The sequence below is a fragment of the Pinus tabuliformis genome, chromosome 2_2 (assembly GCF_031772625.1).
Source record: "Pinus tabuliformis cultivar Carrire ecotype Pingquan chromosome 2_2, CPIR1, whole genome shotgun sequence".
In the NCBI taxonomy this organism is placed as follows: domain Eukaryota; kingdom Viridiplantae; phylum Streptophyta; class Pinopsida; order Pinales; family Pinaceae; genus Pinus; species Pinus tabuliformis.
The window spans coordinates 1145170108-1145194234 of NC_142300.1; the positions used below are offsets into that span (position 1 = coordinate 1145170108).

Sequence of the window (24127 nt, forward strand, 5' to 3'; positions counted from 1 at the left end):
CAGTAGACACTGTTGAAATTTGGTACCGGAGGACAGGTGGTTCCCTTAGGCTTTGATCTTTGGCCTAGGGAAAAGTGTCCAAAAGAATTTAATTTTTCTCCTAAAGTGACTTTATAATTTTATAAAGTTAAATCTAATTTAAAAGTGACTTTAAGTGATAAAGTTATTAAATCTAATTTTAAAGTGACTTTTATAAAGTCAATGAAAAATTAGAAAAGAAAAGTGACTTTGGAAATAAATGACTAAGTGGGTCTTTATTAAAGTGGGTGAATTAAAAAATAGAAAGTGAGATTTAAATGAGCATTTAATCTCAACCATTGATCTAAATCTATTTCAGCCATTGGATTTAGAGATCACTCAAAAGTCACTTGGATCACCCAAAAGTCACTTGGAGTTATATTAAAGGAGGAAAAGGTCATTCATTCTTTCATGAGCAGATTGGGAGAAGGAGAGCAAGAGAGCAAGAGAGATTTCTGAGCAGGGAGGAGAAGGAGACAGCAGCTTGGCACACATTCCAAGGCAGCAGTTGAGCAGATTTGTACAGCTGATTCAGCACATAGTGAAAGGCAGATTTTTGCACAAAAATCGAGGAGCAGTTTGCTGATTTTTCTGCACACAAAACGGAGGTCGTACAGCATTTATTGCTGTCATGTTTGCTGTAATTTCCAGATTGCTGTGAGGCACGGGAAAGGAGATAAGTTGTAAATTTGCTTGCTGATTTTTTGCTGAATAATTCTCACTGTAAAAAGACAATTTTCAGAAATAAAGAAGAGCTCTCAAACTGGTTTTCCCCAAGAGTTGTAGGGGGTTTTTCCAGGGTCAAGTTGACCAAAAATATCAGTGTTTTAATGTGTTTTAATGGCTGTTTTTAATTGCTGATTTTTAATTCTGCAATTTCCAGCATTCTGAAAAATTTCCAGAATTTGTGTTTTCAGCAATATTTTTTTTTTCAGTCTGTTAAATGTATGGTTATAGGAATGGGCATTTAACTACATGGGAGAAATAAGGAGAAACTGAAAACCGGGGTGGGAAAACAGAAATTTTTACATGGTATCAGAGCTTGAGTGCTGAAGGGCAGTTTGAGACAGCAAAAAGGAAAATTACAGTTGCTGATTTTTCACTCAGAAAATTCCAGCAAGCTGATTTTTTCATAAATAGCAGTTTTATCTTTACTACAGCAGTGCTATTTTTCAGTTTTAGGACAGCAGGATGTCATTGGGATTGAGGGTGGAGGATAGGCTGGATGGGCATATAAATTACAGCGTTTGGAAGGAGAGAATGCAGAGTATCTTTGAGGAGGCAGAAGTCTGGGATATCATGGTGCATACCGCACAGAACCCTGTTGTTGTGCCCACTGATGTTACTCAGTTGGCTAAGTATAAAAAGAAGAACAATAAGGGTAAGAGGCTGATTCTAGACGGAATCAAAGACGATTGCATTCCTCATGTGAGAGGAAAGAGCAATGCCCATGAGATGTGGACAGCATTGTCCAATCTCTACCAGAGTACCAATGAGAACCAGAAGATGGTCCTGAAGGAGAAGCTGAAGAACATTAAGATGGGGAATGATAGTGCAGCTGGATATCTCACAAAGATTACCAATGTGAGAGATGAGTTGGCAGCGATTGGAGAGGCCATTCCATCCACTGAGTTGGTGCGTATTGCAGTGAATGCCCTCCCCCGTTCATGGTTGAACTTTGCTGATGGGGTTTGTGCACGTGAGACCCTTCCCACGTGGGAGAGGTTTTGGGATGATTGTATTCAGACAAAGATCAGGAAAGGACAGCTTGGGGCAGCCAAGCCAGTTGAGCAGGATGAGGACGTAGCACTGGTGGCAGGAGGCAAGAAAGGCAAAGGGAAGAAGCAGGCTTCCACAAGCAGTGGTGGGGGCAAAGGCAAAGGTAAAGGTAAACAGGGTAACTCACAGAAGGACTATTCCAAGGTGAAGTGTTGGAATTGTCAAAAGATGGGACACTATGCAGTTGTGTGTCCGGAGAAGAAGAAGAAGAAGGGGAAGAACCAGGACGTGGCAGCTTCAGCATAGATTGAGGACTTTGCTGGTCGTTTTGACCGAGAGTTTGCGTTCACTACGTGTGAGTCCTCTAGTACAGGATCACCTGCCACACAGGTTCAGAGGGAGCATGCTTTTCCCTCGATTAGCGGAGCATCTACAGGTATTTGGTATGTGGAAAGTGGGGCTTCACGTCACATGACAGGAGTCCGTGAGTACTTCTCAGAGCTTTCAGAGAGTGGCACTGATATTGAGGTAGTACTCGGTGATGACAGAGTTGTTAGAGCAGTCGGGGTGGGGACAGTGACATTTCAGAGGGAGTCCAAACCTCCCTTGAAGGTGTCAGAGGTTCTTTATGTGCCAGGGATGAGGAAGAACCTCATATCCGTCTCAGCTTTGGAGGACAGAGGATATGAGGTACTGTTCAGGGGAGGACAGGTGTTGATGTATCCCAGGGACGCTCCAGCTGATTCAGCTAGAGTGATAGGTGTACGCCATGCAAAGGTGTACAAGTTTGCATTCCAGCCCCTTTTGGCATTGAGCAGTAGTACCGACAGCAGAGCTAGCAGTTCTGAGCTGTGTGAGATTCGGCACCGCAGGATGGGACACATGTATCATGGAGCCTTGAGGACATTGCGGGAGATCACTACAGGTGTGCCAGATTTCAGTACTGATCACTTTGATACTTGCAGAGGTTGTGTGATGGGCAAGTTTGCCAAATCCCCTTTTCCCAGCAGTGACAGCAGAGCGACGGGGATACTTGATTTGATTCATTCCGATGTGAGCGATCGGATGTCTCATGTTTCCTTGAGTGGATATGAGTACTATGTCTTATTCATTGATGATCACTCCAGGAGGACCTGGATTTATTTCTTGAAGACCAAGAGTGAGGTCTTCAAGCGGTTTCAGGAGTTCAGAGCTCTTGTTGAGACTCAGACAGGTCGAAAGATCAAGTCCCTGAGGTCGGACAATGGAGGAGAGTACACCCTTGGAGAGTTTGTTGATTATTGTGCGGAGGCAGGCATTAGGAGGGAGTTCATTGTTCCTTACAACCCCCAGCAGAACGGGGTTGCGGAGAGGAAGAACAAATCCATCATAGGGGCTGCCAAAGCCATGATATATGATCAGGGGTTGCCATTGTTCTTGTGGGCAGAGGCCTGCAACACAGCTGTTTACTTGCAGAACAGGAGTCCGCATCGTGCCTTGGGGCACATGACTCCGGAGGAGGCTTTCTCTAGGAAGAAGCCTGATATTGGTCATCTTCATATCTTTGGATGCATTACATACTCCTATATACCCAAGGAGAAGAGGACCAAACTAGAGCCCACCGCAGAGAAGGGTATCTTTGTGGGCTACAGTGAGACCTCAAAGGCCTTTCGCATTTACATTCCTGCACAGAGGAGAGTTGTTGTCAGACGGGATGTGAAGTTCGAGGAGGACAGGGCCTTTAGGAGGTCACGGGAGTTAGAGTATCTGGATCAGCCAGACCCTCAGCAGCAGTTGAGTCAGTCGCAGGGATCCAGTGGGCAGGGATCAGGAGGATCCGGAGGTACATCTATGAGGATGTCAGGTCCGTCAGTGAGCAGTGGCTCATCGAGCCAGAGGGGTGGTGCTCCGGGCAGCATGCAGAGCAATTCACAGAGCAGTTCACTAGGGAGTCCACTGATGGACAGTTCACACGGTACCTCAGTTTCTACAGGTTCAGGTGCAGGCAGGAGGACAGCAGACAGACAGTCAGGAGTTCAGGCTACTGATGGTGATGAGGAGGAGTTTCATTCTCCTATGGGAGAAGCATGCTCAGGGAAGAGGAAGCCCAAGTGGCTTCAGGACACCTTGAGAGATGCCACATCTGTTGCTGAGCCGAAGAGGCCGGTCAGAGAGAGTAGACCACCTGAGAGGTTTTGTAGTTATATGGCGATGGTTACCAGCATCCTTGACTCTGAGCCTTCTAGCTATGAGGAGGCAGCTAGCCAGCAGGTCTGGAGAGAGGCCATGCAGGAGGAGTATTCTTCTATCATGAAGAATGATGTTTGGGAGGTGGTGCCGAGGCCTGAGGGCAAATCCGTGGTTACTTCCAGATGGCTTTACAAGGTAAAGCATGCTGCAGATGGCAGCATTGAGAAATTCAAAGCGAGGTTTGTGGCTAGAGGGTTCTCCCAGGTAGAGGGAGTTGATTATGAGGAGACCTTCGCTCCCGTGGCTCGATATACTTCGATCCGCTCCATTATATCGATAGCAGCAGAGATGGGTTGGAAGATCCACCAGATGGATGTGAAGACCGCATTTCTCAATGGCTTCATACAGGAGGAGGTGTACATTGAGCAGCCACAGGGCTTTGAGGTGCATGGGAAGGAGTCCCATGTGTGCAGATTGAAGAAGGCCCTTTATGGCCTGAAGCAAGCTCCCAGAGCTTGGTACTCCAGGATAGATGCATACTTGCAGGGGATGGGTTTCACAAAGAGTGAGGCAGATCTGACTTTATTGTGATTGGTGAGGAGCCTCTCATTCTGGTGCTGTATGTGGAGGACTTGATCATTACAGGTGCAAAGAGACTCATAGAGCACTGCAAGAGAGATCTTGCGGCGGAGTTTGAGATGAAGGACATCGGCTTGATGCATTACTTTTTGGGTTTGGAGGTGTGGCAGGAGGAGGGGCATTTCTTCCTGGGGCAGGGGAAGTATATTGTGGACATCCTTAGCAGATTCCACATGGAGGATTGTAGACCCATGTCGACACAGATGATCACCAACTGGAAGAAGCTTCATGGTTCGGATTCCGAGTTGGTGGATCCCACATTGTACAGGCAGCTGATTGGTTCCTTGATGTATTTGGTCAACACTAGACCAGATATCTGTTTTGCAGTCAACACGATGAGTCAGTTTATGTGTGAGCCTAGGAAGGTTCACTGGGTGGCTGCAAAACACATTTTGCGGTACCTGCAGGGGACAGTGGATTATGGTCTGGACTACAGGCAGGGAGATGGAGTGAGATTGGCAGGATACACTGATTCTGATTGGGCAGGTTGTGCTTCTGATAGGAAGAGCACTTCAGGGTGTTGTTTTGGGTTGGGTTCAGCAGTAGTGTCATGGTTCAGCGGGAAGCAGCAGTCAGTAGCACTGAGTTCAGCGGAAGCAAAGTATATGGCAGCCAGTCTAGCTAGTTGTGAGGCCATCTGGCTTCGCAAGATGTTGTTTGGCTTATTTGGTCAGCCGTTGAGACCTTCAGTGATTTACTGTGATAATCAGAGTTGCATTAAACTCATGGAGAATCCAGTATTTCATGACAGGTCAAAGCATATCGGGATCAGATATCATTTCATCAGAGACTATGTTCAGAAGGGAGCTGTGAAGCTTGAGTATATTTCCACTGATGAGCAGGTTGCAGATATCCTTACCAAAGCCTTACCACGGGGCAAGCATGTCTACTTCAGAGACAAGATGGGTGTGGTGAGGAACACCTTCCTCGGTAAGAGGGAGTGTTGAAATTTGGTACCGGAGGACAGGTGGTTCCCTTAGGCTTTGATCTTTGGCCTAGGGAAAAGTGTCCAAAAGAATTTAATTTTTCTCCTAAAGTGACTTTATAATTTTATAAAGTTAAATTTAATTTAAAAGTGACTTTAAGTGATAAAGTTATTAAGTCTAATTTTAAAGTGACTTTTATAAAGTCAATGAAAAATTAGAAAGGAAAAGTGACTTTGGAAATAAATGACTAAGTGGGTCTTTATTAAAGTGGGGTGAATTAAAAATTAGAAAGTGAGATTTAAATGAGCATTTAATCTCAACCATTGATCTAAATCTATTTCAGCCATTGGATTTAGAGATCACCCAAAAGTCACTTGGATCACCCAAAAGTCACTTGGAGTTATATTAAAGGAGGAAAAGGAGGAAAAGGTCATTCATTCTTTCATGAGCAGATTGGGAGAAGGAGAGGAAGAAAGCAAGAGAGATTTCTGAGTAGGGAGGAGAAGAAGACAACAGCTTGGCACACATTCCAAGGCAGCAGTTGAGCAAATTTGTACAACTGATTCAGCACATAGTGAAAGGCAGATTTTTGCACAAAAATCGAGGAGCAGTTTGCTGATTTTTCTGCACACAAAACGGAGGTCGTACAGAATTTATTGCTGTCCTGTTTGCTGTAATTTCCAGATTGCTGTGAAGCACGGGAAAGGAGATAAGTTGTAAATTTGCTTGCTGATTTTTTGCTGAATAATTCTCACTGTAAAAAGACAATTTTCAGAAATAAAGAAGAGCTCTCAAACTGGTTTTCCCCAAGAGTTGTAGGGGGTTTTTCCAGAGTCAAGTTGACCAAAAATATCAGTGTTTTAATGTGTTTTAATGGCTGTTTTTAATTGCTGATTTTTAATTCTGCAATTTCCAGCATTCTGAAAAATTTCCAAAATTTGTGTTTTCAGCAATATTTATTTTTTTCAGTCTGTTAAATGTATGGTTATGGGAATGGGCATTTAACTACATGGGAGAAATAAGGAGAAACTGAAAACCGGGGTGGGAAAACAGAAATTTTTACAGACACAAGAAATTTTAGGTGGAAAACCCCCTCCAGGACAAAAAACCAGCGAGTGCTTTTCTAATAATTTTGTGAGTACATCAAATGCTTCACCTCCAACTGAAAAGGGAAGCCCCAAATCCCTAGTATTCTAGAAAAGCATTCAATTTCCAACTCCAACTGGAAGGACGATCCAACACCCTAACAAACTCCAACTTGCCCTAGCACCACCCTACCACCTGAAGGGGACTTCAACCACCTGCCTAGCACCACCCAACATCCCTGAAAATAATAATGAGTTTGACAATTATGTGGGCTCCCGTACCAGGGCTAATGACCCACATACATTGAGTAAATTTTTTGCAAAATATTGTGGGCTCCTGTACCAGGGACAATGGCCCACTTATTGATGGCTAAAAGTTGCTATGGAGGAAGGATAATTGATGCCCTAGCTTCAAAAACCCTAGTGAATACCTATGTAACAGATCAAGGAGTTTTATGGGAGAGCTAATCAAAGTTAACCAATAGGATTATCATTCACACGTTATTCATGAGTCATGCAATAATGATATCTAGATTCCATCCAGTAGATTTTCAATAGATTAGGGCACTATAGAAAATTATTGATTCAATTTATTCCATACATTAAACATAAAGAGAATATTCATCCAACAAAATGCTCACCTACAACATAACTTGCATGAAATTACATCCATTGATCCAAGACAATAACTCCAAGGGCGAGCAAATTAACTCCAAATATTAAAATGCATTCATAGATCCAATGTCCTCCACAAGAGAAAGGTTGAAATCCTCAAGAGGTCGCAATACTCAAGTCTAAGGGGTAATGAGAAATAAATGATTCCTCTCCTCTATTTATATGAGGAGAACCAATGTCCTTTTTAGCCTTAAAGCCTCTAAAATAATAAATTATGTCACAATTATGCGTTAGGTCACAAGTTGACCTACTCGCTTAGACAAAAACATAAGAATTTGCCAAGACACTTGAGTCATAGGGCAATAATTGTTGACGTCATCCATGCGTTAGCCAATGTAGGCGATGTGTTGGTGCTTCTGGGTGCCAAACTTGGTGTAAAATCTATCTAAAATCACCCTCTAACGGTTAGCCCTCAGACTTTTGTCAATATCCCTATATGGACCCCAAAAATCATCCTAGGGCAACAAAGGTGGTCTCATGGGTCTCGAAATAGCCATAGTTCTAGTCCCTGCGCCAACGTTGAGGGATTACAAGGTGGTGTCAGCCCTCCCATGTGCTGAAATATGTAACTAGATTTGGTTTTCATAATGACATATGTAATCATGATTTTATGTATTTGATATTGTTGAAGCATCTAGGGCAAAGTAGTGTAGTGTGATTCCTCGTTACTTGATAACAATTTGTGGAGTATCTTTACTTTTCCTTATTAGCTTATTCTTCTTCTTCTTATTCTTAGTGCATATGTGTGTACTTCATCAAACTACTACCAAAACATAAAAACAAGAACACAAGATATTGGCTCTCTGCCAGGGCCAAAACCTCTCTTCTCTTGAGAGGAAAACCCTTTAGTGAATTTCTCTTATTGAAGCTTCTATTGATCAATGCCAAGCCCTAGAGCCCTAACAAAGTGATCCTCCAAGCACAAGTCAAGTCTTCAATCCTTTTTGCACCATATACCCCGACACTTCTTCCGACACTTTGTCCTCCTCCTTCCAACACTTTGTTCTTCTACTCCTTGGTAGTAGGCTCTCTTATACTAGTTCTAGAAGAGACTCTAATCTTTGATCCTTAGTGAGATCTTTCACCAAGAGTATACCTTCTTTCTCTTGACCCAATCGAGCTTCTTCTTGATGTATAGTGCAGACTTGATATAGTGGTACTGTAGCCCTACCTTCTCGTACATGTGGGAGGTTTCCTTTAAGCTTTTAGCTCCTTTTTCCTTCGCTAGAGAGACCCTCTTCTTCGCTTGAGTATGGGGCCTAATAGGCCTAAGTCATTAGCCCAAACAAGGAAGAATATATAACTGTGATCTCACTGTTGATATAGTCGTAGACTATCCTTCATTTCCTTGCATGTGTGACTGTGTATACCCTAGAAAACAATCCCTCAATCTTCGTTGTTCTTCCTCCTTTACTTCATTGCCCTAGTAGACCCTTTACCTCGGCTTCCTTCGTTCTTCTTGTCCTCTTTCTCTTGCGGATTTCAGAGCTAAATTGGTGCATTGTATTTGGAGTGGACAGCCTCTATAAATAAAGGATTGTCCCTCCATTTAGGCCGACTAGTCACCTTGTTTGTAGGCCGACTTTGAGGGTTGTTTTGGAGGCTGATTTGTTGAGCAGACTTCAGATAGTTTCCATGGTGGTGTAGCATGCTTGAAGGAGCTTTTGATGATGCCATTGTATAGGAGTAGACTCTTTGCTTGGAGGTTATCCCTTTGACATAAATATATATGTATACATGGTGTAACATGCCCTTAAGGCCTTCAACATTTTATTTTGACTATTTGACTCACATATAGCACTTTGACATGTGCTAGACCTATTTCAATGAGCAAGAAACTCGTTGAAATATATTATAAAAATAATATTTCTTTTCTTGAATAAGTACAAATATCAAAATTACAATTATGAAGACTGAACCTAGTTACACTTCCTTCAATAGATATTAAAAAGAAATGAAATTTATTATTGTTGATTTTTGGTAGCATCGGATGTACTCTAGCCTTGAAATTTGGAAGAGAGGCTAAGGCACATGAGATCTCCAAGACCCAGAAATCGTTTTGAGAAATTTGACCCAGATGAGGAGTTATTAAAATAATTAATATTTTTAATTCTTAAGTCTAAACTTAGGAAAATAAAAATATTAATGGGTATTAATAAAGATAAGGTGAGACGCTTCTAAGAGATGAGGATCAAGTCTGTTTTAATCTTAGCCGTTGATTAGAGACTTAATCTCGGTCGTTGATTCATCAACAGGAAAAGTATAAGAGAAGACTTGAGGATCATTTGGAGATACACCGGCAGATACTCAGTATCTCTAGGAAAATCGATTCTCAAGTAAAGGAGATCAATTTCAGAGGGAGAGTTGCAAGGTGGAGGAAGAGGAGGGCATCAGCAGCAGGCAGTGACTGAGGAGGAGGTGACGCAGGGATAGTGGGAGACAGCGCAGAGAGAGACGCAATCTAGAGGAGAGACGTGGCCCTCAAGCAGGCTGACGCAGAGCCACTCAAAGCCACGTTGAGCCACGCAGAGTGACGCAGAGGTGACGCAGGAGTGGGAGCAAGGTCTCCAAAGTGTCAGAAAGTCTCAAAGGGAAAGTCTCAGGTGTTTTCTTTCAGTTTCTCTGTAAAATCATTCCTTGTAAAAGCAATTGCTACTAAAGATTAATAAAGCCCTCATTTGCTGCACCGATTTTCCCGCACTGGGTTTTTCCAAGGACAATTGTCCAAAAACAACTATGTTGATGTGATTGGTTCTTGTGCATGTATTTTTCTCTGGGTAATTGTGTGATAACTACAGTAGAATTTATTTTAATATTTGTTGAAGGGATTTCGTAAATAACTTATTGTGAATAATAAGTAGGAGAAATAAATCAGTTGTTGCAGTAGAATTTCGGGACACGTAGGATTCGAGATTTGTGGTGTCGGATTCGGACACGCTGACCCCCCGAAACAGGACACGTTAGGACACGTTATATATTATTTTATTTAAAAAATATATATATATATATATATATATATATATATATATATATTTAAAAAATATACATATATATTAAAAATTAGATATTATCATATTTCTTACACAAATTTTAATTAACGATACAAATTTATTGATTTCAAACATAGATCTTCATCTATAGCTATTGGCATGCATAATACATACAAAATTCAAATAAATGTCAGTGGTACTGGTCACATAAATGATAAATCTATTAAAAATTTAAATCATGATTCATAATTCATAACTGAAAGACAACTTACAACTACAAGATAGTAAGATAAACACACTGACAACTGTAGTTTTCTCATTAAGAAATCAAAATGTGTTACATAGGTAGTGTTGGTGCAATGCCAATGGCAAATAGAAATAGAAAATATAAAACAACTACAGGTATACAAGCCTCAAGGCATCAATCAGCATCAAAATCAGCATCACTGTCCCCATCATCATGGTCCCCACTGCTCTCCTCTACATCCTCCTACTCCGTTGTATCCATAGTCGCCTCTGCATCTGCTGGTATGGAGGTTGACCCCTCTAAGTCATCAAATCTAACAGGCTCTAGCACTGGATCATTGAGATCCATGTTGGCCAATGCCAACTCAACAGTGGTGTCCAGACCCATATCATCAGGAACAGTGTTACTTGGGAGCGGGAGCGAAAACGAGAGTGGGAGTGACATATTCAGAAGCTCTTGGTTTGGTGCTCTTGATTAAATACGAGTTCCATACCCTAATACATGACAAAATTCAATGGAAACATTACAATCCCCCAATCCTAAAATGCTGAAAAATTGATAAGTTTGTTGGATTTTGAATGAAATCTAAAATTCTACTTTCTCCATATGAAATCCAATGAGGCCAGAACCACTCTCAAACATCCTGAGTCATTTCATGGTAATGTTAAAAATTTAAGTAAAAGGATGAAAATGAAGATTAAGGAGAATGTCACTTTTACTTTAAGAATTTAACATTACCATGAATAGCATATCAATACTAGGGCCTAGACTTGATCATGAAGCTGCCAAAATGCTTTACTCCTTGCTCCAACAGCACAAATCACTTGCCAAATGACAATTTTAATGAGCAAACACGCCATTTTCATTCCCGCGCTGAGCTTAGCGAGTCCTAGAAACCGGACACGTGTCCTAAAATCGCGACACGCTTTTGAGAATAGCGACACGCCCTCGGAAACGACGTGTCCAAAACGGACACGACGTGTCCTGTGATTTGGACACGAATCCGGACCGAATCATGTCGGATTCGCCGGATTCGGGATTCGCAGGGGGTTTAGGACGAATCCGGTGACTTAGCATTCTTGATGCATGGGTTTCATAATCAAGGCTATTTGATTTAGGTCAATCAACCATTGAGTGCTTCGAGGGCTTGTCATTGAGTCAACAAGTCAATTGAGTCATTGTCATGTATGGAAGACCCTCTTGGACATCATGTATCAAGTCAAAGATATTTATTTGAGTCAAAATAGAGTCAAAGACCCCCTCCAATACAAGTTGACCTACAATCAAACAAGTCGGCCTACATAAAGTGACAAGTCGGCCTTCAAGCAGTGACATGAAGCCTATATATACGAGGAAGTCAATCACACTTGAGATCATTCATCTATCATCCAAGAAGTGCGAAAAAGGAGGAGAAAGATGTATACTGGGCTAGCAATTTCAACACAAGAAACTGAGTTAATTACGATTTGTTTTGGGGCTACTTTCCTCCACATGTGCGAGAGAATCTAGGGCAACTTTTTGTTGCAGCAAGATCAAGAATTGCAATCACATCAAGAGGCTAAAAGCAAGGTGTCAAAGGATCAGTCTACAAAGTCGATTTACTCAAGGAAGAAGGATTAACCCAAGCAAGGAAGAGAAGACTTGCAAATTTGCCCTAAACTATCCACATGTGTGAAATCGCAAAAATTACAGGTAGGCAAAGAATTGTAGACCTACAATAGAGGCCGAGATTTTGAAGAGAAGCTGAAATTTGAAGAAGTGAAGCAAGTTTGATTAACATTGACTTAGAGAAGGAAAACTCATCAAAAGGAGGTTTGACTCGGTCTTAGTCAAGTGTCATTGGTCTTGGAATTCGTCATTTGAAGTTCTATAAGAAGAGAAGAGTTCTTGTGGGTTTTCCTCTCAAGAGGAGAGGTTTTGGAACTCATCAGAAGGAGGTTTGACTTGGTCTTGGTCAAGTATCATAGGTCTTGGAACTCGTCAATTGAAGTTCTATAAGAAGAGAAGAGTTCTTGTGGGTTTTCTTCTCAAGAGGAGAGGTTTTGGCCCTGGCTAACAGCCTACATTTTGTGTCTCCTTGGCTCATTGATTTTCATTGTTTGGTAGTTGTTTGATGATAGAGAGCACTAATAATAATCACGTTAAGTAAAAATACATCACAAGCAATTATCAAAAGTAAGAGAAATCATCTATTTAGTTGCCCCTAGATTTCTCAACACCATGTTCCTCTTAATTGATGATTAGAAGGAAAAGTATATTAAGCAGTACAAAGATTTCACTAAAAAACGAATGAAGAACTTAGAAAACAAATGGAAAATTTTTAGACATATGACATGCAAATTAGGTATTCATGTTGACAAATTCTCTATTAAGTACCTGTTGCCTCAAAATCTAGCAAGTCTTTTCAAGAGAGCTCACAAGACAAGGACTAGACCAAGGTATAACAATGAGGTAAAGGCCCACTGTCACCACAACACACCACCTCCTACTCTTTAGTGGATTTCCTCCACAAGGGAGGCTTGCCGGTTTAGGTCACCTATGCTAAGAAATCCATTAAGGTAGCATTAGGGCATGTTTTCATTTGATTTCTCTTACTTTACATTTATTTGTGATATTTTGTTCCTCCTTTTGTTGATTATGTTTGTATCATCAAATAAATGCCAAAACATGACAATCACAGCCACACAAAAATGAACACAAGATATAGACTTCGAGCCAAGGGAAAACCCAAAAGAACTTATTTTTTTATAGAATCAATTCAAGTCAAACTTCCAAGACCATAGACCAAAATCAAAACCTCCACCAAGCACGAAGCCAGCCACCCAAAAATTTCTTCTTCAATGCAAGACAAGATCTTCAAGGATAACGAGACATCATTGTCTTCAAAATAAGGTTATCCTTTCGGCCCTGCTAGAACAGAATGCTCCTTCTTCAGCGATTTTGAACCTTTAGTAACCCTAGAAACCCTAAGGTACTTGCATGTGTGGGCTATAAAGACAAATTTCAAATCTTCAAACTTTTTTTAGGCTTCTTCCCTTCTTCACTAGTCTTCTCCTTCTCTTCTAAGATTCTCGCATATTTCTTTAACTGTAGATTGAATCCTGAAGTGTGTATCTTCAAATGGAGGTCAAAGTTCCTCTTATTAATAGCTTTTCCAATGGCTTGAATAAGCCTCTTTAGGCGGACTCATCTTGGGTTGGCCGACTTGGTCTTGGGAGTTCATTAGACTCTTTTAATTACAAAATAATTTTCTTCTTTTGACACAAATTCCCGAATGGGACTCTTAAAGATTTGACAATGACTCTTTTGACTTGTGGAAGCCCTAGGAGTATTCAATGGATGCTTGATCTAATGATAAATAACTTAAGCATGAAACCCGTGCTTTAAATAAATTTCTTTTACATAATTTTCTTTCTTGTTTTGATAGATACATAAGAAATACATAGAGACATATGTCAAATGACAATTATGAAGACCAAAACTAGTTAAATTTTCAACAACCTAGAGAATATTCTTGGTGCAGGGTTCAAAGGTGACAATTGAATAGGCTCAGATGGGGTACTCGGACTAAGAACAAGGTTCAATTCCATGTAATAAGAAGTATACCCTCAAAGGAACCTATAAAGGAAATTTGTATAGGCATACGCGAGATACTCAAACCAATGACAAGGCGTAATCTTACTAGAAAAGGAATAGCATACCTTAGGAGCAACCTACAAAAGGCTCAAGGAGAGCACTCCAACAAAGAACAAGGCCCAATCCAATGAAGCAAGGAATAACATGCTTTCCAAGGGACCTATCAAAAGTACTTATGCCCTAGGGTTTAAGGGATAAGCAATGATAATGGCTTACAAAGGCACATAAGACCAAGAAAAGGATTATGAAAATTGGTATGATCAACAAAAGGAGCCAAAAGCCTTCAAGTGACCCCAAGTTGAAGCCTTAGTGCAAAATTAGGGTTTTTCTAGCCCTAAAATTGCCTAGAGTTGATGACATCAACCCTAGCGAAGCAATTTCAACCATGCAAATTGCTAGATTTTGATGTTTTAAAGCTCGACAAGGTGAAACGACTTCAAATTAGCTCAATGTCCAAGCCCTATTTGAATTATGGCTAAAAAACCTAACTCTGGCGGCTTGCCTTAGAGGATCAAAAATTGAGGGCCCGAAATTGTAGGGGCTGAAAATTTTAGGGGCAAAATCTTAGGAGGAGAAGAAAAAGAAGAGATCTTTTGAAGTTATTTTTTTTATTTTTGACCATCTATGTGGAAAGGCCAATGCTTGATCTTTTGTGATGGAGTCTAGAGGGAGATCTACTCATGGAAGAATCAAACCTTAGTATGGAGTAAGGGTAAGAAAAACCTTAGTTTCGAAACCCTAGCGATCATTTTATGAGGGGATAAAATCATTGAAGAGAAGTTAACATGAAGATTCATTCAAGGGATTGCCACACATTCTTAAGGGTAATGCAAACAATAATTTGCCGGGATTTGATACAAAATTTATTCAATAAAACTAGAACGTAGAAACCCTAACAATAACCATTCCATGCAATAGCCATAAAAAAAAAATCAACAATATTGAATACTTACAAGGAATGCATGAACCAATCCTTTATTATCCCAAAATGGCAAAATGATGCCTCCACAACAAGAGAATGTCTCCAAAAGCAAAATTTCCTCAAAAGATCACATCTCCACAAAAATACAAGAGTATTCCAGCTAGGTTGAAATCCCTCAAAGAGGACGAGTTAATCCACAAGTGATGACGAAAAGACAAGTGAAGTGACCTCTATGTATATGAGGGTCACCTCAACTAATTCTTAATTAATGAAGCTCCAAAAACAAGTATGACATAAAATAATTGTAGGTTACAAGCCAACCCATTAGCTAAGTGACAAAATAAGCCATAAATGCCCACATTTGTGAGTCATAGCCTCTAGAAAAGTTGGCATTGTGCCCTTTTATATCTCCAAATGCCATGTCATGGTGTTATGAGATATGAAAAAGTGCCATGATACTAGAATCATCCAAGATTTGGGGAAAGTCCCTCAAATCCTTCTTTGGGATCCCAAGTACAGTTGGGGTGTTATCATGTCATCTCGATAGGTCTCCAATTATTAAAACAAGGGATCTCATCTCTAGTGTTAGGGCTTCTCCGAGTGCAACAAGGCCTCCCAAGTACCTCAATGGGAGACCATCCTCATCTAAGCTCTGAATCAAGTCCTGCCCATCAGGTTGTGTCAAGGCCAACCTGGGGGCATGTTGGGTCCAGTGGTGTCATCATAGAGAAACCTCTATGCTAGGTCAAAGTAGACCAATGTCCTAGGCCATGAGGGTGCTCTAGAACATGCAACATTTGCTCAAGTCATCAGGAAGCTGAAATCTCTCAACATTGCATTTGCTAAGCCATCTATATCTTTGAAGAGGCTTGGGTACCTGTGGAGTGTGTACCCTCAAGGCCGAGGCTACTGTAAACCACCTGACAAAAGCAACATGAACTCAAGTGAAAACAATCGACCATTAGAAACTAAGACCATATATGCATCTAAGTGGACCAAAATTGAATACTAAGGGTATATTAATACTTTAAACAAGGATCACCTTCTGATATCTAACTAGACCAAGTCCCATAAAGGTGTTCCCTACCTTGATAGAGGTGGCTAATGGTCAACCCTATTAGGTACTGCCAACAAGGGGAGGTGGCATTTCTAAGGTCAACCACTCAATCAATAGGTGTTAGGGTAAATGTGTGAAAATGGAGGGGAAAAAGCTTTATGGCCAAGTGCCATAGCCAAAAGGGCCCAACTAATGGGGAGTCCACATCCTAACTCTTGAGTGTATGAATGTAAAGTAGGGAAGAATCATGGAGGCATGCATTCCCTGCTCATGCCTTCTTTTTCCACACCTCTAGGGCGCCTTCTACTTCTTGATAATGTTTTGTATTACAATGCATAGCTCAAGGGTTAGACCCTGCTCTTCATGATGGTAGCATTTTGTGTTACCCATTAAAGTGAGACAGTTCATCGCTCACCAAGATTAGGACATGTTTTTTATGTTAAGGCCCTAAGGGGCATCATGTGCTCAAGAACTGAATGATGGCTAATGACGAAGGTAGAGTTCATGCTAGGCTTTTACCCACATGCTAACTTATGTCTCGGCAATCTTTTGCATTTTGATTTTCTTCTTTTTCTTTTGTTGTAGCCATGATATGCTTTTCATTGTTTTAGCAACATCAACCTCCAAGGTGATGTTTTCCGGCCCTACTCAAGGAGTGTGGACATATGGGTGTCAAATACCAATGAACCAATGAGAAGATAGACCCAAATAATGGATGTGGTATATAGGGCTTGTAATGTGTGATGGAAAGCATCAAGTATGATATAGCGGATAATGAACATGCCATCTCAATCCAAATTTTCTAAGTAGTGCCTTTCCTATAACCCTAAGGCCTTAAAGGAGGTCCCACTGGACTAGGTCTAATGATCAACTACCTTAGTAAGGTAAGAAAACAAACCAAGATTGGTCAATCTTCCAGATGACCCCTTTATCCATACTAAATGCCCAAACAAACAAGTATAAGCACCCGATTACAAAATGATCAAAGTAACTTTTGAATAGTAGCCCACGTTCATCCAAGAGGAAATGTTGGATGGTGAGGTGTATGTGGCAGATACAAATCGCGGAGGCACATAACAAATCTGTAAGGTCCTCTTCAAATTAAATTGTCCAAGGGAAGATGTAGTAGCCTATTTAACCCTGTAGGCTATAGTTAATTAAAAAGAGGGAAACCATTATTTAATGTTAGATCAAATACTTAATTTGGGGCAAATGGACAGAAACTTGCAATAAAAGTCAAATTTGGGGCAAATGGAGGGAAACTTGTTAGACACTCGAAATTGAAAACCCCAAAGAGAATCTATAAAAAGGAGAGAGGAGATTCATTATGATCATCATGGATTTTCGCTATTTATAATTTTTGACCTAAGGCTCTTGAAGGGTTTTTAAGACCCCTTTTTCTGATTGGTTTCGGTGGTGAAAGATTCCATCCTAGCCAATCCTTCTACCTTTCTGTTTACAGGGCCAAATTCTGATTGGAGGATCATCTTTCCAAGGCAAAGCCAAGGCTGGAATCTTCATTTCTGAGGCAACAAGGGTTGGACTGATCATTCTGAAGCAGCAAGTCATTTTCTGAGGCAAGCAAAAGCTGTGAACTTAGCAATTGAGGCAGCAACGGTTGGACTAACACCTCAGTGGCAGTGAACTATCTTTGACGCGAGCAAAAAATTGGTATTTTAATTGTTTGTCGCAGCATGGGCTGGAATCAACCCCCTCAAGGCAGCGGACCATTATCTGAAGCAGCAGAGGGGTAGCGGCTGGACTGAGGCCACATAAGAACATGTTTTTGTGTCTCCTGTACAGCATAAGGTTGAGTTCTGGGCAGCGAGTGGTCTATGAGGGCCACATTCAGGGTTTCAAAGGTGCAGCTGATTGAAGCTGAGGCAACCAAGGTCATTCAGAGGTATGGAAATGGTGCATTAGGCATATAACACAGTCCAACAGCAAATCTGAACAGTATCAGTTGATCCAAAAATTAGGGAACTTTGTGTGACCAGTTGTTGAGTAACAGAACCGTGGATAGTTTCATTTGTAATCACAGAAAGTAATTGGTGTGATATCCCTATTGGGGAATCTGTAGAACTTTTTGCTGCATAATGGATCTGTTGTTTAGTGATCAAATTAGCCCTAAATTAGAGTGATTGATTATGGTTGTTTGAGTATCCTATTATGCTATTTGTGCATTTAATTAAAGATCACTATTGTCTTATCATCTTGATGGATATGATTACACTATTATGAAACACAGTTCTGTCATATGTTCATTGAAACCCTAATTCAGAATTGCATCCCAAAGGTTCCAAGAAAGAGACATTACAATATTATCATCAAGAAGTAAATATTAGAGGAAGCTGGCCGCTGGCTGGCTTCCTGCCAGATGGCTGTCAATGTAGGAGAAAAATTATCCTATGGGGTTACCCATTTTGGTCGGTAACAGTAAAGCAGTCGCTGAATGGAGATTCTGTACATATTGAAGGACCTAACATTAGATCGACAAATGATAGCCTCCAACAGTATATTAAGATGAAAAACTGAATTTTCATAAGTGAGTGAAATGGTCTTCATCAACTGTAACGAATAAAATATATAAATAATATAAATATAATGTAAAAGTCTAAAGATAATAATCATAAATAATAGTTAGTTAAGCTAGTAATTAGGTTGAAGAGGCATGTCTAGTAGGACATGACTCTTCATGAAGAGACACCTGCTTGGTATATAAGCAAGCCTTTCGTTCTCATTTGTAATTCATTCATTCATTTTCATATTTAATATATATTATTTGTATCTTCATGGATATCTTGACATTCCAAGTCTTTTGGAGTAATTAATTTACAAAAGGAACTTTGTTTCACTTCATTTGGTATCGGAGCCACGTTCGCTGATCACCAGGCCTTTGGCTATCAACCTCGTTGCTGTCATAATTGAAGCGTTTCACTACATATTGGGAGATTCTCCATTTTTTAGGTCTTTGGCCATTATTTAAAAAAAAAAAGATTAATAAAGAATAAAGAAGAAGGGTATATATAAAAAATAAAAATAAAAAGAGAAAACGAAATAATATATTCTGAACAAACAAACAAAAAAGTGAAAAAAAAAAATATATATATATATATATATATAAATATTTTACATTATTGATAAAAGTGCATAATAAAGATAAGCGGGAATCTTTTCAAGTATATTTAAAAAAATTTACGTGGAGAAGCCCGTGGTTTTAAAAACCAATGGTAATTTCCCGTGGTTTTAGAAACCAGTGGTAAGTTTTACATTTTACGTGGAGAACATTAACCGAGGTTTTAGAAACAACCCATGGTAATTGCCCATGGTATTTTAAAAGTAAAAGATATTTTGATAACATTGGAGAAAAAAGGTGTGATCTAAATAATTTTAATCGTTCAAATCTTGACGGTACCAAGAGTCACGTCTCATCCAAATTTTCTGAGAAAAAAAAAATATTATTATAATTAAAGAAAGGGATACTATATAAGCCTTATATAGTTACATATAAAAGGAAAAGCGGGTCTTGAAAAAGTATATATAAATTTTATATAATTATAATTTTATAATATATATAAATTAAAATTATTTAATATAAATAATTTATAATTATATATATATATATATATTAAAAAAATTTATTATTATATAAAAAATTTATTAAAGAGTGAACAAAAAAAAAAGAAGAAGAAGACGAGAATATTTGAAATATATATATATATATATATTAGATTTTTATAAGAGAGAAGTGGAAATATATTTTATAGATTAAAAGAATATATATATTAAAAAAAAAATTATATAAAAAGAGAGTTAAAAAAAGGGTTGAGAGAATATATCATATAAATAAATAAATTGTTGAAAAAAAAAAAAAGAAGATAAAAGAAGTGAAGAAAAAGAAAAAATATGGAATCCATGAGTAAGGAACAAAGACAATCAATCGCAAGAGATATAAAACAATTAATTACAAGAATGGAGCGACGGGCTGAGGAGAGAAAGAAAATGGATGCCTTCTTCGATTCTCTATATCCATCATCACTTCCACAAAATGATGTTATCCAGCGTATCGAGAAAGTGCAGCTAAAAGATCAAGAGAATGACAAAATAGCCAAAATTCAACAAAGCAAGGAAGTGTTAGAATGCGAACATAAAAATCTTGTGGATATACATTACAAAGAAATAATGGAAAAGGACGAAAAAATTTCTCGTCTCAAGGACCACGTCAAAAAATTACTGGCACAAGTGAAGAAGACTAAAATCTCAAAGAAAGAACTCAAGCAGCATTTATCAGAACAAGAAGAGGAAACTTTGCGTTTAAAGAACTTTAATAAAAATTTATTAGAACAAATCAAAGATCTAAAAGATGAGAAACTTAAAATTCAAAACACTGAAAATAAGGTTGATGAATCAAAAACCAATGAACTTTTACGTCTGAGAAACCATAATCAAAGTCTGCTCAATCAAATTAAGAAAATTAAGGAGGATAAGAAAGCATTAAAAGATAAGTTGGAACAAGTCACTCAAGAAAAAGTATCGAAATCTCCAGTCACAACAGTTCAAGTTGAAAATAAGGGAACAAATACTGATCCATTGAATATGACAACTCAAGAAGACAAGTCAATTGAAGAAACGACACACTTAGATGTTGCAGTTCAGACAATGGACATCCCAAGTGAATGTTCCATAGCCAATTCAACAACATCTTCGCCAGAAGAAAATATTAAAACTCCATATCGACATCTGAATCACGAGAGTAGACCAATCAACCATGCTACGTATCGGTACCATTCAAACCAGAAACAACAAATTGATGTTCCAGATAATAGTGATGTAACATCAATCTAGTCTTATGCTAACAAGTCGTTACAAAATTCCAGTGATCAAAATACTATACAGAAGATTAATCTGGGATGGTCTGATCCCTTCTCAGTACGACAATTTGTTTGTCACTAAGAAGATCTTATCAACTTGTATCGACAAGGATGACTATTCCAAGACAGAAAGACTTTCGAAGCAGAAAAAGAGATCAAGCCTTTTTCATTGACAAGCTTTGAGGACAAAGCTTTTTGAGGAAGAAGGCAATGCAACGAATAAAATATATAAATAATATAAATATAATGTAAAAGATAATAATCATAAATAATAGTTAATTAAGCTAGTAATTAGATTGAAGTGGCATGTCTAATAGGACATGACTCTTCATGAAGAGACACTACTTGGTATATAAGCAAGCCTTTCGTTTTCATTTGTAATTCATTCATTCATTTTCATATTTAATATATATTATTTGTATCCTCATGGATATCTTGACATTCGAAGTCTTTTGGAGTAATTAATTTACAGAAGGAACTTTGTTTCACTTCATCAACCATCATGTGTACAAAAGAGCAAGATTAGAAAGTTTGACAACGTGAATGATGAAAGGTGGAGTACAAGTATCAGTCTCAGCATGTGATCTTTCAGATATGAACTGGCAAATAACAATGCACAATTGTCTGCCTTCAAAGAATATTTCTCCATAACGCAAGCATAACAAAGTGCCAGTACACCTTTTAGAGTCCATAGCACATGAATGAAAGCATCAAATTGCTGGAAATTTGAAATATCAGCATTTACCTCATTGGAATGAATATGATATTGACCATTGGGCTTAGCTTTCTTTGTAGCCATTCGAGCCATCAGTAAATTTCCAGCAATCCCAGCACTTGCAGTGCATTTTGTCACATCAAATACCTCGTTTCTGATAGCTGATACAGTGTGATCAGGATCACCTGAACCAGTCATATCTAAATATGCCTCGTCACAGCTTAATACCTGCACTTCATTATTACCTTTGCTTATTCTATGCAACTGTAAATGTCAAGCCATGAAAAGTAGGATTAAAGCCAGTAGGGACCGACAACCAAACACGTACTTGTATTTTGTTACAGTGCTTGTGCAGAATGTCATAGAATTGATCAGCAACCTGCAAAGACAGAAATAGATAACATTTGATGTGATAGAGAATTGCACTATTCAAAGGGAACACCACTCTCAAGAACAACTACAATGCTAGACTCAGTTCTGTATCTACTTTGTTTGATACATGAATGGAAAACTGATCAATGAAACCTACCTATTAAACACCCTATGGAGACGAAACTAAAGATATCAGATGATAAATTACCTCTTCATATGCTCCAAAATCGTAAGGAAGAATAAGAAGATGTGGGCACAAAGCCTTTGCTTCCCTAACGAACATTCCTGCCCTGATGCCTGTATGCGCAGAAAAGTCCAATTATGTTGACGTAAAGAAATTGAAACTCTTATCCTTGAATGTGAGAAAAATAGCAATGCAGATCTTGAACTAATATACAGGCAAAGTGATCAAACCATAGCCTCGAGCAGGATAGTTTGCAGAAGAGATTTCAGCAGTTCCTTCAGGATTATCAGAGTGGCATACAGCTACAGGTTTCCCATCTAGTTCCGGACGATTCTTGGTCACAACTGATACGAAGAAGCAATCCTGGGAACAGAAGACAATGGCTCAAGAAAGTCCGAAGGAAAAGCTAGAAATTGAAATATTAATCCATATGAAATAACATAAAATAGCTTGTCAGTTATCCTTCAAGAGAACCAAGCCAAAAATAATTCTATTAAATGAATTTTCACATATGCTGATAGATCTAATTAGCCGTATTCAGAACAAACCACAGCAGAGCTATATAGGCTTCAAATTCTATAAAAGAATGATAATTACCATATCAATGTGAACAATAACACGACTACCAGAAACAAACGTGGTATCAACTCCAGAACATTGGGGTATGTCCCCAAATGGTTTTCCTGCAAATCTCTTACGATACCGATTCTTCCAGGTCCCTATGAAGTGCAACCTTGAATTCTGTATTCATAGCATTAAAAATATTAAACCAGTTAAAAATGAAGTATACAACCATCAAGTACAACTGTTAGCACTCTATTAAAAAAAATGATTATTAGCTGCAAGTAAAAGTGGATTTTCTATTATTTGTGATAAAATTAAACAATAAAACTGCCAGCTCAAATAAAAAGGAAAGAAGAAGCATGTGAATCCACTCAATATCTGCTAATCTCATGCAATAACCTATGTTACATCTTTAGGGCTCGAGTTCGAATTTGACAAGGATAAAATTCAATTAGAATTGGAATTTTCAATGAAATTGGAATAAGGTTTGCCATTAAATTCGTCCTTTATATATTTTCAAAATATAAATATTTTATAATATGTTATATATTTCTAATTTATAGATCATAAATAACATTTAAAAATTTTATATAATCTTTTATATCAAATATATATTATATATAATACTTTAGAACATATCATATACAAAATGCTTATAACATTATATAATACTTTACAGCATATAATATACAAAATACTTTATAACATTATAATATAAAATATTAACCTATCTATTTAATAAATATAAAGAATAAAGAATAATTTAAAACTTACCGAACCTATGTTGGAAATAGTGAGAGGGTTTTATGAATAAAATATATAAAAATAATATAAATAAATAATAACACACTTTACCTAACTATACACTAGACCAAGTTATACTTCATTATTTCCTATGTGTCGGAATATCCTAACATTCCCTCTTAAGAACAACTTGGGATAGGATTGAAGGATGTATAAAGATGACACAATAGGAGAAGGAAGGAAGCATTAGAGCCTATCCCCCGTAATGACAACTTCCTGAACTGCAACCATAAATCGAAGTTTAGTAAACTTCACCTCCGTGAGAGCCTTTGTAAAGATCTCTGCAACTTGATCATCAGTTGAACAATATCGCACTCCAAGAACATGGTCATGAATGAGCTTTTTGATAAAGTGCATGTGTAGTTCAATGTGTTTGTTGCGTTGATGTTGCACTGGATCTTTGCATAGTTCAATGGAACTTTGATTATCCCACCAAAGTGTATTCGAATGCTACTGTTGAAAACCAAACTCTGACAGGATCTGACGAAGCCACAGGGATTCCTTACTAGCTTCAACGATGCCACGATACTCTGC

At 38.6% G+C, this 24127-nt stretch overlaps 1 protein-coding gene across 4 annotated transcripts in view; it reads right to left on the reverse strand.

Moving 5' to 3' along the window:
* The window catches only part of LOC149197448 (translesion synthesis protein REV1-like), a 437492-nt gene that overhangs the window by 338239 nt on the left and 75126 nt on the right, over window positions 1-24127 (reverse strand). For all 4 annotated transcript variants that reach the window (XR_016254763.1, XR_016254764.1, XM_089405838.1 and 1 more), the window contains exons 7-11: window positions 22823-22966; window positions 22456-22588; window positions 22250-22338; window positions 21998-22048; window positions 21700-21897 (exon numbers count right to left, since the gene is read on the reverse strand). Coding sequence is in view for 2 of the 4 variants with exons in the window: in XM_089405838.1 (XP_089261964.1) it covers window positions 21700-21897; window positions 21998-22048; window positions 22250-22338; window positions 22456-22588; window positions 22823-22966 (615 nt within the window). In the remaining 2 variants the exon portion in view is untranslated. The remainder of the gene's footprint in view (window positions 1-21699; window positions 21898-21997; window positions 22049-22249; window positions 22339-22455; window positions 22589-22822; window positions 22967-24127) is intronic.